Raw genomic sequence first — 18922 nt, 5'->3', positions numbered from 1 at the left:
TTAATGAGCTTGGTATCAAGACTGAGGGTCCTCTCAAGATGTATTGTGATAATAAAGCTGCTATCAACATTGCCAACAATCCTGTGCAGCATGATAGGACAAAACATATTGAATTTGATCGACACTTTGTCAGAGAGAGAATTATTTCAGGAGAACTCTGTGTGCCTTATACTTCATCAGAGATGCAGATTGCAGATGTATTAACTAAAGGGCTGGCATCAACGAAGTTTAGGGACATACTTGGCAAGCTAAACATGATTGATATCTATGCTTAGCTTGAGGGGGAGTGTTAGAATGTTAGAGTGATGTTCGGCTGATAAGAGTTCTTATTAGCCCATTCTTATGTTTAACTTATCTTGTAACTGGGCTTGTGTTAATGGGCCTAATCCTGTTTAATGATTTAAGTCATCTGGGTGTCCCATCACTAATCAGGGGCATCCCAGTAATTTCTTGTACCATGTACTATATTCATCTATAAATAAAGGACTGGTCGACTGGCTAGTACAGTTCGACATTCTCTTCAGTTCTGCGGTTCTCTTCTCTTCCTTGCTACTTTGAGTATAGCTCTTCAGATTACATAAATGATAAAGACTAAAGTCTAAATATTGATGAGTGAAAACTTCTAACAATACATAAATAGTCCCAATTAGAATTGACAATCGGGTTAGTGGGTTGACCCATGACCCATGACCCATGACCCATGACCCATGACCCATGACCTGACCCGACCCAACCCAACCTAGTTTTTTTGGGTCGGGTAAGGGGTATTCTCAAATTCAGGTAGCTAAATATGAGACTCTAACCCTGTTTTATTGGGTTGGGTTGGGGACAACTTTTTGCCAGATATACTTCTAGGCAAGGATCAAAATATCACAATGTATCAGGGTGTATCAGGCGATACGTATCGTATCGGGACCCCTTTGATACGTCCCTACACCTAGTGTTTCAGGGTCCCACCTATTTTAGTGGGTAGACATGCCTTAAACCAACCCCCCTGAACCAGTTTGAGTGAAAAAAAAAAAAAATGAAGGCAAGCTTCGATACAAGCCAATGTGGCGTATCGGCCTATATCGATATTTTGAACCTTGCTTCAAGGAGATTGGGTATACATTAAATAGTTTTATGAAGTTGTATTGTGACAACCAAGCTGCATTTCACATCCCATTTAACCCAATCTTTCATGAGAGAATAAAACACATAGAAGTTGATTGTCACTTTATAAGAGAAAAAGTGCTAAGTGGAGTGATAAACACAGTACATGTGGCATAGGAAGTCAGTGGGCAGATTTGTTTACAAAAAGGTTGAGTCGGGGAAAAGTGGATTACGTATGTAACAAGTTGGGACTATATGACATATACTCACCAGCTTGAGGGGGAGTGTTAGAGTCGACAGTCCAAGGGTATTCAAGTCATTTTACAGTGTTTTATTTAAAGTTGCTTTGTACTTAGTGTTTACAAACCTATAAATACAATTCTGGTTGGCTAAGAGAGAGTTAATTCTTTCTAGCTGAGACCATTCTTTCCTATACTTAATAAAGAGATAAAAGACCAAATTAACCCTGTTTATCCAACTCTAACATGCATGTAGTCTATTTAAAATTACAGCCTTATCACCAAATGATGGTGGCAAGGAGAGCAAATTGGAAGCTGTCTCCTCATTATTATGACCAATTTCGAGTGATAGCCTAGGTAGGAGAAGTGGCCTATTGCTTGGAGCTTCTCCTAATCACTCAGGTGTGTACCACCCTTCCTGAATTCCTAGAGGACGGGTCCCTCCAAATGGTTCCCCTTGAATTGTTGGACTTTCGTTGGGTTAAGCAAGGAAAGTTGGCAAAAGAAGCCTTGATTGCCCGGACTGGACTTCCTCTTGCAGATGCCACTAGGGAATCTTGTTCGCAGATCCAGAAACAGTACCTTGGCTTCAACCTTGAGGACAAGGTTATTCTTGAGGGGAGGGCAATTGACAAGAACCTACAGGATTCATGGCCCTATACCACTACATAGGCCTAGGACAAGGCCCACATTAGTAGAAGTCCACAATTAGCAAGCACAACAGATATTCCACGCGTAGTTTGTTTTGTGTACACCAGAAGACAGAAGGACACACCAGCCTAATTGGTTAGGATCAACTTGTGTGAAGTCAGAATTGGTTAGGGAAGAATAGTGGGTAATGATTGTACTAAAGGCAATTACATAAAGTAAGTAGAGGAGGAGAATGGTATGCGGAGAATTATCCCAACTCTATCTTCCTTTCCCCTTCCCTATTTTCCTTCTATAGGAAGTGAACCCCTTCGAAGTAGTTCTTGTATTGGGCAGTAACCCAACAGTGCCAACATATGGAAGACGACATCTCTAGAAACCATACGTTCTCCAATAAAATGTCAGTCAATTCATATGCTTGGTTTGGTCATGTTGTACTGGATTGTGAGTAATATTTATAGTAGTTTGATCATCACAGTACAACATCATAGGTCTATCATACACAATGTCACAATCCCAAGCTCCTTTAGTAAAAACCAAACCCATAACATCTCTGAGACACCATGTGCCAAAGTCCAATACTTTGCTTCTGAATTAGACTGAACCACAACAGATTGTTTCTTACTCCTCCAAGATATGGGATTCCTTGCAACCCGAGGGCAACAACCTGAAGCTTACCTCCTGTCATCCTTGCAATGAGCCCAGTCTGCATGAATAAACCCTTCAATCTTCATGTGTCCATGATTAGGAAAGAGAATAATACAACCAACCTGATCCTTAAGGTAGGCAAAAATCCTTTCTATAGTAGCTAAATGTATATCCCTAGAAGAACTCATATATTAACTGATAAGACTAACAGAATTCATTTATAACGATTGGAGGTATTATTGCACTATACATTGTATGCATTGTACCATGGCTGTATAGCCTTATTCTTGCATTTGTATGAGAGGGATATAATTGTCCTTTCTCATTCTTTTAATTCATTAATAAACTATATTTTGGTTCATGGTTAAGGTTTAGATACACCCATTTCAAAGTTCAAACCTGTTTTTCTCTTATAAATTGGTCCTGAGACGGTGAGACCTAATGGGAACTGATTTGTAATTATAGAACAATATAACAGATATATATTGGAGGCTTTGGGGTGGGGGCCAACTGAGTCATTACAACCCTTTAGAACCAACTTTGTTTTCTCTGTCTCCTCTCTATTGTTATCTTGTACATAGAAAACATGTTCCAACACAAATCTTGTGAGAAGCACAACTAGGGGATTGAGACAAGGAGATCCAATATCTCCCATGCTATTTGTTTTGGTTATGGAGATGCTGAACCTATGATTGGAGAGGAGTGTCTAGATGGGATTGATTGAGGGTTTTAAGGTGGGGAGGTGATGGCCCATGCGTCTCTCATCTGCAACATGTAGATGATACTTTGACTTTTTTGGATGCCTCAGTTAATCAGGTTCTAAACTTGAGAGCAGTCTTGGAAAATTTTGAGCTGTTAACAGGTTTGAAGGTTAATCTTTCAAAGAGTGTTTTGATTGGAGTTGGTGGAGTTGAGAGGGAAATCCTATTGGAATGTGATGATGCTTTTGAATGCAGAGTTGGGGAGTTTCCTTTCACCTACTTGGGGATGCCAATTGGGGGAGTTTTTTTTTTTTATCATTAAACATGTATTTTATTAAATTTCAGATTGTAAACGGTTTATACAACTTGGTGATGGGACTGTTGATCCCTTTAACCACTCTATTCTATCCCTCATTATAGTGCAGCCCAAAATAGTTGCTGTCTCAATGCCCCCTGTTTTGATAAAGCATCAACTAACCCATTCAAATTCAGCCTCAACCTCCTTTGCAATCTTTTACACTTCCCTAATCACATGTTTAAATGTCCATGGGGTATGGCTGCTGTTTGCTACCCAGGAAATTACTACTTTTGAGTCCCCTTCCACTTCAACATTTCTGTATCCTAACTGTTTGGCTAACTTTAACCCTTGTAGTATTGTAGTAATGCCAAAAGTTCAGCTTTCAGTGAGTTTCTGGTGCCAATCAGTCCTGAGAACATACCCAGTATCCTCCTTTCAGAATTTCTGAATACTCCTACTACTCTTGAAATGCCTGGATTTCCAAAGAGCTCCCATCAAAATTCAGTTTCACTTTATTGCCTTTTGGTGGTTTCCACTCCAGCCTTACTTTATCTCTTACTATTGATGAATGCTACTTCAGACTAGGTTCTTAGAATGCCTGTAACTGCGAAGACTTGAAAGCTACCCAAGGGTTTTACCCAATGAGCTACTTTCACCTTGATGCTATCAATCACTTCCTCTATTGTTCTGCTTTTCTCCAAGAATATCCTATTATTCCTCTCTTCTCATATTACCCAACAAATTGCTGCCTTTGTTGCTTTCCACATTACCATCCCTCTTTTCTTTCGTTGTCTCAAGAAGTCACGGTTGAAGAGTCTTGCCACATCTTGAGGGGGAACCCACCTGCAGCCAAAGAGAGTACAAAAGAATTCCTAAATTCGAAGCACAAAAGAACAAGATATCAATAAATGAGATAGGGTCTCACCACTTTCCTTACACAAAAGAGCACATATGAGGAGAAAGGCAAATATATGGCCTTCTTCTCTGCAGCATATCGCAAGTGTTTACCTTACCAAGGAATATTTCCCAGTAGAAGGCTTGAATCTTCGGGGGAATAGGCTTTAATCAAATTTCTTTCATAGGGAAATCCCCACCTAGGGGGTTGGGGGAAGCAAGTACTTTGAAGAAAGAAGAGCAAGAAAAGAAGAAAATGGACCGTTTGGAGAACCTACCCAGATTCTAGAATCTTCTTGCGAAGGGTCCAAGTGGATTTGCCCTAGAAGGTTCAGCAATAGGATTAAAGACACACTCATTTTCCATTAGTCCCCTTCTGAAGCCCAAGTTCTAGTTCACACCATTTGGACATGGTGTTCCCAACATGGATATAGCTTCCCCCTTGAGGTTAGATAGCGCAAAGAGATCAAGAAATTGGTCTTTAAGTGGGGTTTCTCCTACCCATAGATCTTCCCAAAACAGAATTTTATTACCTTGTCCCACATCAAACCGGATGGAATTGAGGAAAGTAAGGTAGATTTCATGAACTTCTTTCCAAGGAAAAGCCAAAGAACTATGAGGGGAAATTTTTGTATACCAGACATTTCCATCCACCCCATGAATGCTCTCAATCACTTTGTGCCATAGTCTAAACCTCCAAAGCCATTTACCTAGTAGAGTTGTGTTCCTTAATAGGATGTTCCCAATTCCTAAACCCCCTTGTTTCTTAGGCTTGCTAACCTGCTCCCACTTGATCAAATGGTCCTTCCTTTCCTCTCTTGGATCCCAAAGGAAATCTCTCATATACTTCTCTAAGCACCTTGTTACCCTAGAAGGGATTCTAAAGGTTGAAAGGAAATAAGTGGGGAGGTTTGTCAATGTGGCTCTAATCAAGGTTATTTTTCCACCCAAAGAAATATAATTCCTCTTCCACAGTATTAACTTCCTATTAGACCTTTCTAAAACTGGTTTCCAAAACCCAATTGACCTAGGGTTTCCTCCTAAAGGTAGACCTAGGTAATTGATAGGCTAGCTTCTAATCTTGCACCCCAAGATCTCAGCAAATCTTAAAAGTTCTCCTTCCTCCAAATTGACCCCTAAAATTCCACTTCTGATCCAATTTATCCTCAGCCTTGTCACTCCCACAAAATTATTCAGCAGCACCCTCGGATTTTCCACCACTTCCTCATTGTTTCCTTGATAGAAAAAGATGGTGTCGTTTGCAAATTGGAGATGGGTAACAATCACCTGATTTCTATCTACCCTCCAACATCTAATAAGTCCTTCATCACCAGGTGGAGGAGGGTGGGTGTGGAGATTTGGGTTAGGGAGGGAGGAAAATTCATTATGGAGGAGGGTGGTGGTGGGGAAGTACGGGGTGGTTAGGTTTGGGTGGGAAGCTAGAGAGGTTAGATCTTCATATGGGGTGAGTGTGTGGAAAGGGATTATGAGATTCAATCAGGAGTTTAGAAGCTTATCAAGTTTTTCAGTAGGGTATGGTTCAAGAATTAGGTTTTGGGAAGATGATTGGTGTGGGATAGGCAAATTGAAAGAACTATGTCCAAGGTTATATAGGCCGGCTTACGCTGAAGTTCCTATCAGCCAATGTTATGAAAGAAGGGGTGAGAAGCTGATTTGGAGCCCGAAGTTTAGGAGACCTTTCTTGGATAGAGAGGTGGAAGAATGCATTTCTTTGTTGGGAAAACTAGGAGTGAAAATGCCACCTTAGTCTAGGGATGAACTATGGTGGAAGGAATGCTCAAATGGAAGATTTTCTGTTAAATCATGTTACATGGCTCTTAGCAGGGACATCTCACCCTCTAATCAAGTGGAGGGTGTGTGGGGAAACCCAGTACCTCCTAGGGTTGAAGATTATTCTTGGCTGGTGGCCATGGACTGTATTTTGACTGTGGAACACTTGAAATCAAGGGGATTCAGTATGGCTAATAGGTGCTGCTTATGTAAAGAGCAAGAGGAAAATGTCGGTCATCTGTTTTTCTCCTGCAAGATTGCTGGTTTCATGTAGAGATTGTTCACTGCTATGTTCGGGGCTTCAGAGTTTCATCCAAGTTTGGCTGTAGATATCTTTTCTTTATGTTCAAAGTTAAGAGGAAGCAAGAAAGCAAAGGTGTACTGGAGCTGCATTCTATTCACAATATGCTGGAATATTTGGAAGGAGAGGAATAGAAGCATTTTTGAAGACAAAGCCTGTAGCTTAGACAAGATTGTGGCTGCTGTTAGAAAATCAGTGGCTGATTGGGTCATGGTTCTTCCAGACTTCAGGCAAGTTAACAGGGATGAATATTTGGGGGATAAGCTAGGGAAGTTTTGGGATTTCAGCTGTGTATCTTGGAAAATTTATTCTGATTTTCAGTAGTATTCTCTTTGTTGCTGTGGGTGGGTGATGCCTTGTCGCCTGCTAGTTTGTACTCTTTTCTTTTTTATTTTAATGAAATTTTATTTTACCATAAAAACACGTGGTAATACTTTTATTATTAATTGTTATTGTTATTATTGTTATAATACTAATACTACTAATAATAATAGTATTATATTACTCGTTTTAATAGTAGTAGTAATTGTTGTTGTTTTGGTTGCTGACACTGCTGCTTTTGTTGCCATTTTAAATTCCCTCTCTATTTTGGTTTCATGTAAATAATTTGTACAACCATTTACATTTCTAACAGAGAGATTAACTTGCACTAGAATGCTGCAGGTCTGTTTCTAGTGCTAGCGAAGCAGCAAAGGCAGGAATTCTGTTGAATGATTATCAAAATAGTTCTCAAGTGTGCACAGTATCTTATTGTCCAATAAGTTGGTTCCATTTGTATGGGTTTTGTGAGTATTTAAATGTTTTATACAATTTTACATGTTAGTTGAAATACATTTTCAGAACAAACACTTCTGCAGATATGTTTCTATTTCCAGTTTATTGCATTGATAAGATGCTTCTTGCACACTTACATACTTTGGAATTGTTTTGATTTTCTTGGTTGTAGATTGACTTTTCATTTAGTGATGCTGATATCATAGAAGAGGGAACACTTATTTCTCTCATTGGTCGGCGGAAATTACAAGGTGGGGAGTCCATAATCCAAGAGAAGGTGAGTTTTGATCTGTTTTCACTTTCTATGAGCCTTATACTTTTAGTAGCTTGGCTGTTTCTTCTGGAGCTTGAGGAGATTGACCAAGGGATCCACTGCTGTTTCTAATCATTTGTTCATATTTGAAATACTCGGTAAACTCACATCAAAGACAACGGAAGGGAATGGGGTTCTCCATAGTTTCTCATCATCATCATTATCATCTAAGCCTTGTCACAACTATACCTTTTTTTTTTTTTTTCTTTTCTGGGAATGAGATCTGCAAATTCCTTAGGATACTGGCCAGATTAGTTGGATAAGACACATCTATTTGGGGATGAGGCCTTAGGGATAACTTGTAATGTGTATTCTGTCTCTTCAGTAGTGTGAGTGATTAGACAATTGTGTTTTCCCCTTAACTAATTGGAAAGAGGAATCTACTTTTCTTTCAGACTTAACAACAAACATCTTGGGTGTTGTTACTGGTTACTCCCCTGCCCATAAAATAAGGAAAGGTGGCTGTAAGAAAACTTTCCTGCAGAAAGGTCTCGATTCCCATAATATCAATTTGGAAGCAAAAGAGAGGGCATTATGGAAAAGTAGAACAATAGGAAAAAAAGAGAAAATATTGATGAAAAATGAAAAATTAAATAAATTAAAAATAAAGGTTTCATTAGTTTTGAAGAGATGAAAAATGGAAAAAAAGAGAATCATCGTCATCATCATCATCATCATCCATGCCTTATCCCAACTATATGGGGTCGACTACATGAATCCTATTTTACCATTCCATTCTATTTAAAACCATATTCACTGCAAATGACCAATATCTCGCCCCACAACTTAGGCTTGGTAAACTTCAAGTCTTTGTTGAGCTATGAATCTCTTTTCATCAAGAGCCTCAAGTTCAGCAAGCCTTATCTTTAAATACCAAACTATATGGTGTGCATCTACTAGCTGTCCGCATTATTGTTCAATATGCCCAAAGTGCTTCAGGGAGGCATTCATGCCAATCTCTTTTATTCTTGGATACCATTTTCTTAAGTATTTTGCAGAGAACTTTGTTGAAAGCTTCTACTTGTCCATTTGATGAGGTGTTATAGTCTACAGATTTAGCATGGAGTGTTGATGGGGTTACTCCATATGCATGTAACCAAGGGCGTCCTAGGAGGACATTATAGGAGGTGTTTGCATCAATCTATACTATATATATATATAAGTGCAGATGCAGAGTGAGTTTCTTTGGACTAAAATTACCCTCTATTTCTTTGTTTGAGAAAGGGTAGAAAAGTCATTTTATTACAACCTTAATGCTAGCTTTTAATGGTTGCTAAAATGCCTATATTTGTGTATTTAGTCCATCTCTAAATGTAAGGGTTGAAAATGTAACTTCAATTATTATTTTCCACCTTATTTAATTCCCTCTCATTAACTCTTATACTTAAGGTATTAACTCCCATTTTCTCTTATTAAATCCTATATTTAAGTTATTTTTCACTAATAAATGCTACTAATAGATATATGTCAATATTTTTAACAATATAAACCCATATATTTTAAAACTAACTCAAAAACAAATCCATTATTTGTCCAAGTGGTGGCTAAGTAATTCAACCATCCGAATAAAATTGGTCAACCTATGAAGTCATAGTTAGGTAATAAAATTTTTAAAATAGAAATAAATATAGAAAATTATAAAATGGAAAAAATAGTCGCATTTATCATATTTTTATTAATCGAATTAAGAAATAAGTTTAATAAACAAGAATTATTTTTATTGATAATGAAAATGAAGTACATAATTTAGAATTAACCAAATGTAATAAATAATAAAATATAAAAATACAAAAATGAAATAATACATGAATTTTGCAAAAAACCTTTCACGTACAGGTATGATATCATATATTTATCATATTAAATAAAAAGTAAGTGCGACATATCTTAATTATTTGTATACACAAAAATACAAAAAAAATTATAGAAAAAATTGAACACATCTATAATTCTATATTTACACTATATTAAAAATATGAATAATTTGTGGAACTTTCTTTTGACTAAAATACTCATTTTTGAATTTAGTCCCTATTTAATTGTGAGGTTTAAATAGTGAATTGAACTACTACTTTTCACCTTATTCAAATCCCTCTATTTAAATCTAACATTTTTTTTTAAATGAACAAAAAAAGATACACCAAAAAGATAAAACATTACAAAATGAAGAGTGTAGCCAAATAGGTAGGCCTGTCAATGATACTTGAATTTTATAACTTAAATCCGGTTATCACATATTTGGATGAGGTGTTTATGTAATCAGATTTGGATTTTGCAATCAACATCTGATTAATAATATAAAACAAAAAATATAAAAACAAAAAATAAAAAAATACATAAAAGTTTATAGAATATTTTGGATACATCATTACTATCATTATCATTATCTCAAATTGCCATGTGCAAAGCATGTGCATACTTACTAGTAACATGAAATAGGACATCCGAATATAATTTCCTAGTTTTGTCTTTTAAGGCAATAGTGCCAATCGCCTTTTGCCCTTCCTGATTAAATCCTTGAATGGTTTAGATATGAGGGGGATAGGTGGGGAGGTGTCATACCTATAACCAATAGTGTCTTTAAGGGCAGAAGATTCACTACAGATCCACAATCAAGGAGTATTCGATTAATGGGCTTATTACCCACTATGTCGGACGCATATAGGGGACGGTTATAATACTTCGTTCCAAGCTGCAAATCTTCATCATCAAAGGAAATGCATGCCTTGCATGAGGCACACATTTTAGGGAAACTTGATTGTGCGTCCACATGGTTTTCACTTCATCTTTAAACTGTTCAGGATCTAATAATGCCTGAACTAAATCCCTTCTCAAATATGGAGAGAGCTGCAAAGCATCATAAACACTTAGCTGTGCTGAAATACGCTTGAGACATAATTTAGCTTCTCGTATAGGACAAACTTGAATTGGTATTTCTAATTGTGAGTTATTTGTCCTATTTTTGTAACAAGCTCCTTATCCTCCTTTTCTTCAATCTCTACTTGTGTAATAGAGTTACCAACATTTTTAGTTACCTTCTTGCTTGAAGAAGGTTCTTGTGTAGAAGGAAGACGGTGTCAGCTATATTGTAAGGTGATTTGGTTCACATAATTTTGAGTTGTAGGTACATCTTCTTTCCTCACAAAATGCCATATGATATGGCATTGTTGAGACCATCTCATCTAGGCCTTCATCAAGTATTTCTTTTGGAATATATTCCTTCAGAGTGACAAGAACCTTGGGGGTTGTTCTTATTCATCCTAAAAAATTATCTGAGGCTTCTTTTTGGACATTCTTATTCTTCTTGGGGACCCTACGTCTCCTGAAAGTGATAACTGGAGAAGCAATTATTTCTATTCTTTAGGGTTTAACCACCAATTTTAGCTCTCTGTTGACAACTATCTGCTAACTTTCTTCATTATCTGATGTAGAGGAGTCATCACAACATAACATACTTGGCTCTACCATCAATTCACATAAAGAAGGGATAGTTGGAGCATTTTCTTCTGCAAGCAATATACTGTTAGTAGCTGCAATAATCTCTTTTGTAGGAGGTTCCACTAATTTAATTTCCCCCGTTTCTATCATTGATTGGATAATGTACCCAAGGACAAAACAATCCTTTATGGGATAACTGACCATCTTGTGATAAGGACAATACTTTGGGTCCTTTATCTTGTTGACATCATTTGTTCGCTTTGGATCTAGCAATTTAATAGGGACATCCTTTCTGTTGAAGATTAATTAGTTTTATGATGTTTTTCTGAGTAGATGTTTTATGTTAGTTGTTAGATAGGAGGTGGGGACCACAGTAGTTATGTGAGTCCAAATTTTATTATGTTTTTTGAGTGTTATATATGCTGTTTTATGTTTTGCCGCCCTATAAGGGCATAATTGTCTTTGTACTGTTCTATTATTTTAGTATAAATAATAAGTGAAGGGGGCGACCAGATCATTGCTCTCTTTTCTTTCAACTTTTCTTCTTCTCTTCTTCTCCTTCTCTCTTCCTTCTCTCTTCAAGAAACTACTTTCTTTCATATTTTTTAATTCAGCAGATTTCTACTCTTTCCTTTAGCCTTATCCTTCTTTTTAACATTAACAAAGGTGGTCATTGCCTCTTTTTTGTCTATGGGCTTTTTGCCATCCTTTTTGTTTCTGAAGGAGGATTGGACTTGCATGCCACAGTCTTTTGCCTAGCAATTTGTCTCTCCACATTGCTAGCTTTAGAAACCAATGCATCAAATGATTGTGGTTTTGTTGTGCCTACAAAGAAGCAATCTCTGGCAAGATATTGTTAGCACACATTTGTATCGCTGAAGTTTCCTTTAATTTCTCAACACATTGAAGATTCATGTCTCTCTAGCATGTAATAAATTCATTTGCACTTACGTTTGGCCTTTGTTTTGTTTTTAGCTAAGTTTGTAATTGAAAATTTCCTCTTGGAACTCACGAACTGTGCTAAGAAAGCACGTTGCATATCATCCCATGTGACAATTGATCCTGGTGCTAATTGTATATACTAATTAAAGCTGTTCCTTTTAAAGAATGCACAAATTGCCTCATTAATAAGGCATCAAACATTGCCGATTCACCATATGAAGAATAGAAATGGGCCAAATGTTCATGGGGAGACCCATTTATTCCCTCAAATTACTCAAAGTTGGGCTTTTGATATCTTGGAGGAAATGGGAGTGTATCATAGTAGGTGGGATATGGTTTCCTATACCCAAGAACTGGTGGCATTAGAGATGCTTGGAACTCTTTTATTCCATCTACGATAAGTGCCTTTAGATCTACTTGAGGAGTAGGAGCAGAAGTTGATGTTGCTTGTTGAGACGACTTTGTTGTAGATGTACTTGATTGTGCCACCAACTGAGTATCAAAAGATGCAATTTCCACATCCTTTTCTGCCATCTTTCGTTTCATGTCTTGAATTCGTTCTTCTAAACTTGAGTTTCCAGTCACCATGACTAGTATGGAAGTTGACTCTTGATTTTCTTTTGAAAGCATGACAAATTTTTGTAAACGGAATGTTATTTCATCCACAAATTCATTTTCTTGAATTGAAGATTCAGGATCTTCATGGATTAGTTAAAATTTTGAAGTGAAAAATTCACTAGTCAAACTTGATCATGAACAAACCTCGGAACTTTGCAATAATCGAGCCCTTGCTCGAGTGATAGGGCTTTTATAAGGCTTGAACCCTTCATTGGGCATAGTGTATGCCCCTGGTTCAAAGTAGAAACTGGCTTGTTTGGAAAACATGTATCTGGAAATAAAAGCCCATTTTTTAGCTTCCATGTCCAATTTTTCTTTTTTTTTTGATCTTTCTACATCAAAATCAGCAAGGGAAATGGGAGTACTACTTTGTTCTAGCCTTTGGAGGTCTCTTGGACCTAGGCTTATGAATGGAAATAGGAGATTGTTTTGAAGATCCTTCAATTATAGTAGGAGGCTTCTAATTGAAAATAACTTTCTTACCACAAGAGGAAGAGACTTTTCCACTTTCTTACCACAAGAGGGTGAGCCAACAAAATGGCATTAGCCCCTACCTTCTTTCTCCTTTTCTTCCTTTTCTTTACACCACAATCTTCTTTTGTTTCTCCTTTTGTTTGTCTCTTGTTGCTAGAAATTCAATCAATTGAATAGCATTAGCCAACAAAATGGCATTAGCCTCTTCTCCTTATAGGAGAAGGGTTTATAAAGAGGAGGGAGGTGATTAAGTGACTCCCCACCTCTATCTTCTTAGGGTGCCAAGTGTCACCCCACTTAAAATGGGTAAAGGAGGGAAAAGAAAACTCTTCCTTTCTAGGGTGACATGTGTTCGCCACCTTAAAGTGGTTAAAAGAGGGAAAAGTGAGTTTTATGTTCAGTTATTCTTTCTGAAAGTTTCATTGTATGGTTCATGAGTTTGATCCCACAATAGTATAGCTCATGGTTAATATCTTTATCTATATGTTAAAAATAGGATAAAAATAATGCAAGAAGAGAAAAAGTGATCTCATTTAAAATACTTTTTAAACCTTGGATTTCTTTTTATAAAGGACTTACTATGTTTACTTTTCATTTTCAGTCTATCATCAAGGATGCTGGTGAGCTTGTTTTCATTGTTACTGAAAAGCAATACAAAGGAGTTCTTGATGGTTCTATTCCAGTCATAGTTCATGCTGTGAGCCTTTTCCACCTTATCTGTCAATAAAGATAATGTCTTCTATTGAACACTTGGATTTCTATTTTTGTATTAGTTTATTAGACTTCTATTTTTATCTTTAATTTCTATACTTTAATATTTAACTTTTCCAGTATAACTGGATGGAGACTGCAGAAGAAATTGATGACCTGTTTCTTGGAGATGCAGAGGTATGCTTCTTTCGTAAAGACCTATCACCATGTTATTTAAATAACTGTTTCTTTTACTCACTAAATTTAAGGTAGTATTCATATATAGTATATTTTTATTCTTTGAAATATTGGATCGTTCATTTATACACTTTACATTTTCTTGTTCAACTTTCTTCTATAGATCATAATTTTTATGGTCGAAAGAAATGTGACCTATTAGGCAAGATACTTGTGTTCCCAAATACCAAAATGGCTTAGAAATACACTCTCATGCACTAGGTATTGGTTCAATGATGTAATTTGTATTATATGCTGTAGAGGGGCATTCTTGTCCTTTTACTTTCTTTTATTATGTTTAGTTGCCCTACTATTTAATATAATAGAGCTGGTGCTGCCACCCTGAATTTGGACTCTCATATCCTTTGTCTCTCTTCTTCTCCTTCTTCATCTTCTTCTCTTCTTCTCCTAACTGGAAAACATGGGTGGGATGATACAAACACCTCCCAGCCCTGAGAACACTTCGGCCCCTCTATACTCAGAACTCGACTGAAATCCAAAAGAAGGCAATACCAGAAATCTGTGGATGGTTGATTGAAGTTTCTTCTAGAGGTCTGTGACTTTTATTCTCTCTCCTTTTATTACTTCTGGGTTGCAATCTTCAAAAGAGTTGCTCAGACTGAACAGGGGCAAGAACATTTTTTTTTGTAGCCTCGGTTCTTCGCAGTAAGTCCAAGGACAAGCTAAGTTCTGCATTGACCGAATGGTGTAAGGGGTGTTTGACCCTTCTTTGTGGATCTGTAGATCCAAAACTGTAAGGTTTGAAACCTTGTAGGTCATGAGTGACCTAGTTAAATTGACAGGGTACTGCAGTAGCTTCTAAATGGTCACGGAAGGAATTCATAATATCCTCCCTTGGGTCAGATCCAAAGAGATGTGTCTGAGTCATAGTATGGATGGAGGGCTGATTCTCCCGAGTAGCCATGTTGGCCATAGTGTATTTCTTTGTACCTTGCTGTCCTGACCTTTTATTCACATCTGAACCTTGCTTCTTATTCAGATCTTGAGCCCATTTTGGTTTCCCATGAAGATCCCAGCATGTATCTCTAGTGTGTCGGGGTTTCTAGCAATGAGTACACCAGAATTTGTCTTTATCTGTTTTTTTCTGGAGATCTCTTTTCGTGGAAGAATTTCCCACACTAGTAGAGACACCCCCTTTTGCTGCCAATACAATTGCATCTGCACCAGGGCTGTTCATCAAATTCCTTCTGCTCTCTTCAGATTGTACAAGAGCATAAACTTCCTGAACTGATGGAAGATCCTTAGAACTGAGAATCTGGACTCTGATAGATTCATACATAGGGTTCAAACCATGTAAGAAGGAAAACACTCTCTGCTGGGAGACAAGTTTCTTGTACAGTTTTGCATCCTCGTCACACTTCTAGTTCACATTCTGGTAATGGTCCAGCTCCTTCCAAACAGAAGTCAAGTCATAGTAATATACCGATAAACACCTCTCCCCCTGTTTACAAGTAGACGATTCTGCCTGTAGTTGATAGATCTTGGCATAGTGTCGCAGTTCTGAATATGTAGATTTTGTTTGTTCCCAGATCTCATATGCTGTTTCAGCCCACATGAAATTCTTCCTTATTTGAGGTTGCATAGAGACTAAGAGCCAAGACATAACCATGTTGTTCTCCTGATTCCATCTATCATATTCAACACTCCCAGAGTGTGGTTCTTTAATTCTCCCATTAATATAGCCTATCTTCCCCCTTGCAGTGATGTACAACTTGATCCCTCTTGACCACTCTAGGTAATATAAACCATCAAGAGGGACAACAGCCATGGGAAAGGATAGGTCACCACCCCCACTCATTCCATTCAGCATTGAGGAAACTCCAGATGTGGCAGAATCTTCACCACTCATGATTTCAGATTTATAAACAACACCCAAAGGAGGAGCACTGCCTAAAAAAAAAAAGACTGCTGTTGCAGCACACAAACAGGTCCTTATGACCTACGGTTTCACAAGGATCCAAAAACAAACACTACTGTTGCAAGACATAAACAAGTCCTTATGACCTACGGTTTTACAGGGATCATACGACCCCACAACAAAATGGAAGGAGAAAGGTGAAGTTCACCACACATCGAATCGGCAGACCTAGTACAGGTCCAACTTCAGGGCAGTCGAACAATCATAGAGAGCAAAGAAAAAAAGGGTTACTTCAGTCCATCAACAGGGCAGCCGAACAGTCAATGAGAACAAAGTAACAAAAAAAGGTACTTCAGTCGAATATCAGGGGATGAAAACAAAACTTCTCCATGAAAGTTTCAGTTGAACATCAGATGGAAATTTCTCCATGTTTCGACTGCTGCTACACTAGTCCGAACCAGTAAGGAGAAGAAGAAAGAGAAGGAGAAGAAGAAGAAGAGAAGAAGAAGAAGAAGATGAAAGAACTGTCGAACCTAATAGACTAAACCCTATTAGTCGACCTCTTAATAGTGATTAGGCTCTAATTAATTGTACAAAGACTAAACTGCCCCCACTTAAGTATGGGACAGAGAGTCTCTAATAAGACTGCCACATAAGCACATAACTTAACAAAGGTGAGTTGACTAATCTACCCTTATTCGGCTAACTCTAACACTCCCCCTCAAGCTGGAGAATATATGTCATATAATCCCAGCTTGTTACATATATAGTTCACTCTCCCTGAGCTTAAAGCTTTTGTAAACAAATCTGCCCACTGATCATCTGAGCCTACATGTTCTGTGCTTATCTCTCCAGTAAGAACCTTCTTCCTCACAAAGTGGCAATCAATCTCTATGTGCTTTGTTTTCTCATGAAAAACAGGGTTGGATGAGATATGGAGTGCAGCTTGATTGTCACAGTACAATTTCATAGGTTTATCCATGTGGAACCCGATTTCTTGTAGGAGATTCCTCAACCATACTAATTCACATGTAGTGTGTGCCATGGCTCTGTACTCGGCTTCAACACTGCATCTAGCCACAACCGTCTACTTTTTACTCTTCCACGTCACAAGATTTCCTCCAAGAAATGTGCAGTAACCTGTAGTAGATCTTCTATTAGACACAGAGCCTGCCCAATCTGCATCTGTGTACCCAACTACTTCAAGTTTTCCTCCTGGCTTATACAATAGCCCACGGCCCGGAGCTCCCTTCAGATATCTTACAATTCTAAGAACTGCATCCCAGTGAGATATACGAGGGTTCTGCATAAATTGGCTCACCACTGACTGCAAAGGAGATGTTTGGTCTCGTGATAGTCAAATAGTTCAGCTTCCCCACTAGTCGTCTATACCTTCCAGGATCATCAAATATTTACCCTGTATCACTGCTCAACTTAACATTTGGTTCCATAGGAGTCTCAGCTGGTTTTGCACCTAACAGTCCTGTTTCATCCAGTAGATCGAGAACATATTTTCTTTGGCACAGGTTTACACCTTGTCTTGATCTAGCAACTTCTACACCCAAGAAATACTTCAATGTCCCAAGGTCTTTTGTTTGAAAATGGTTTTGCAGAAAGACCTTTAGTTTGTCGATCCCCAATTTGTCACTGCCAGTTATGACAATATCATCCACATAGACAACTAATAAAATCTTTCCGGCTTTTGAGTCATAACTGAACACTGAGTGATCAACCTGGCATTGTTTCATTCCAAAATTCTTCACCACTTCACTAAACTTCTCGAACCAAGCACGAGGCGATTGTTTCAACCCATAAATTGCCTTTTTCAGTCTGCACACCTTACCATCCTCCCCCTGAGCAACAAACCCAGGTGGTTGCTCCATATATACCTCCTCCATAAGGTCACCATGAAGAAAGGCATTTTTGATGTCAAGTTGAAATAGGGGCCAATCATACATAATTTCCAGGGAAATTAACACACGGACAGAGCCAATCTTAGCCATTGGAGAGAAGGTCTCCATATAGTCCACTCCATACAACTGTGAATAACCTTTAGCAACAAGTCTGGCCTTCAACGCTCCACACTACCATCTGGCAAGTATTTAACAGTATACACCCATTTACAACCCACAACATGCTTACCGGGTGGAAGAGTAGTGAGCTCCCACGTGTGAGTATGCTGAAGAGCAGAGAGTTCCTCCTTCATTGTCTGCCTCCACCCAGGTGAACTAAGAGCCTCTTGGACATTGTTAGGTATGGAAATAGATGACAATAGTGAAACAAATTGGCGATGTGAGGCGGAAAGGCGAGATACTGAAACAAAATTGGAAATGGGATGGAGAGTAGAACTACGTTTACCTTTTCGTAAGGCAATGGGTAGATCAAGTCCTGAGGGTTCAGCAACAGGAGCAACGACAGGATCTGCGGACAAGGTAGAAGCTGGAGGAGGGGCCGGTGTTGTTCGACGTGTATACACTTGCCGAATCGGTGGTCGTTCAGTAGGGATCTGCACTGGATGAGGTGACGAGTCAACTCCAACAGGAACACCCGGAACGGGATCACTGACCGGAAGAGGAAGAGGAAGTAAAGGTGGAGACGAAGATGCTTCAGTTCCTGAGAAGAAGGGGACAGACTCCAAAAAGGTGACATCAGGACAGACATAGCACTTCCGAGTAATGGGATTATAACACTTGTACCCTTTTTGAGTCCGAGAGTAGCCAAGAAAGACACATTTAATGGAGCATGCATCTAGCTTGTCTATTCCAGGACTCAGATTGTGAACAAAGCACACATAGCCAAAGATACGAGGTGTTAATGGAAATGGAGACAAAGTAGGGAACAAGATAGAGAAGGGAGAGTGACCATGAAGAATGAAGGAGGGCATCCGATTAATGAGGAAACACGCAGTAAGTACAACATCACTCCAAAACCGTTTAGGAACACTC

The 18922-nt window shown here is 38.3% G+C and overlaps 1 protein-coding gene across 2 annotated transcripts in view; it reads left to right on the top strand.

Annotated features, from left to right (window-relative positions):
- LOC104590004 (NagB/RpiA/CoA transferase-like superfamily protein) overlaps nt 1-18922 on the top strand; it is an 88671-nt gene that overhangs the window by 10506 nt on the left and 59243 nt on the right. For both annotated transcript variants that reach the window (XM_088891130.1, XM_088891131.1), the window contains 4 exons: nt 7276-7345; nt 7559-7663; nt 13773-13868; nt 14003-14059. In XM_088891130.1, coding sequence (XP_088747256.1) covers nt 7276-7345; nt 7559-7663; nt 13773-13868; nt 14003-14059 — 328 coding nt within the window. The remainder of the gene's footprint in view (nt 1-7275; nt 7346-7558; nt 7664-13772; nt 13869-14002; nt 14060-18922) is intronic.

The sequence above is a fragment of the Nelumbo nucifera genome, chromosome 7 (genome assembly GCF_055504915.1).
Source record: "Nelumbo nucifera cultivar China Antique chromosome 7, China Antique-T2T, whole genome shotgun sequence".
In the NCBI taxonomy this organism is placed as follows: domain Eukaryota; kingdom Viridiplantae; phylum Streptophyta; class Magnoliopsida; order Proteales; family Nelumbonaceae; genus Nelumbo; species Nelumbo nucifera.
Note: the sequence above shows the minus strand (reverse complement) of the source record. Positions and strands in the feature narration are given on the sequence as shown.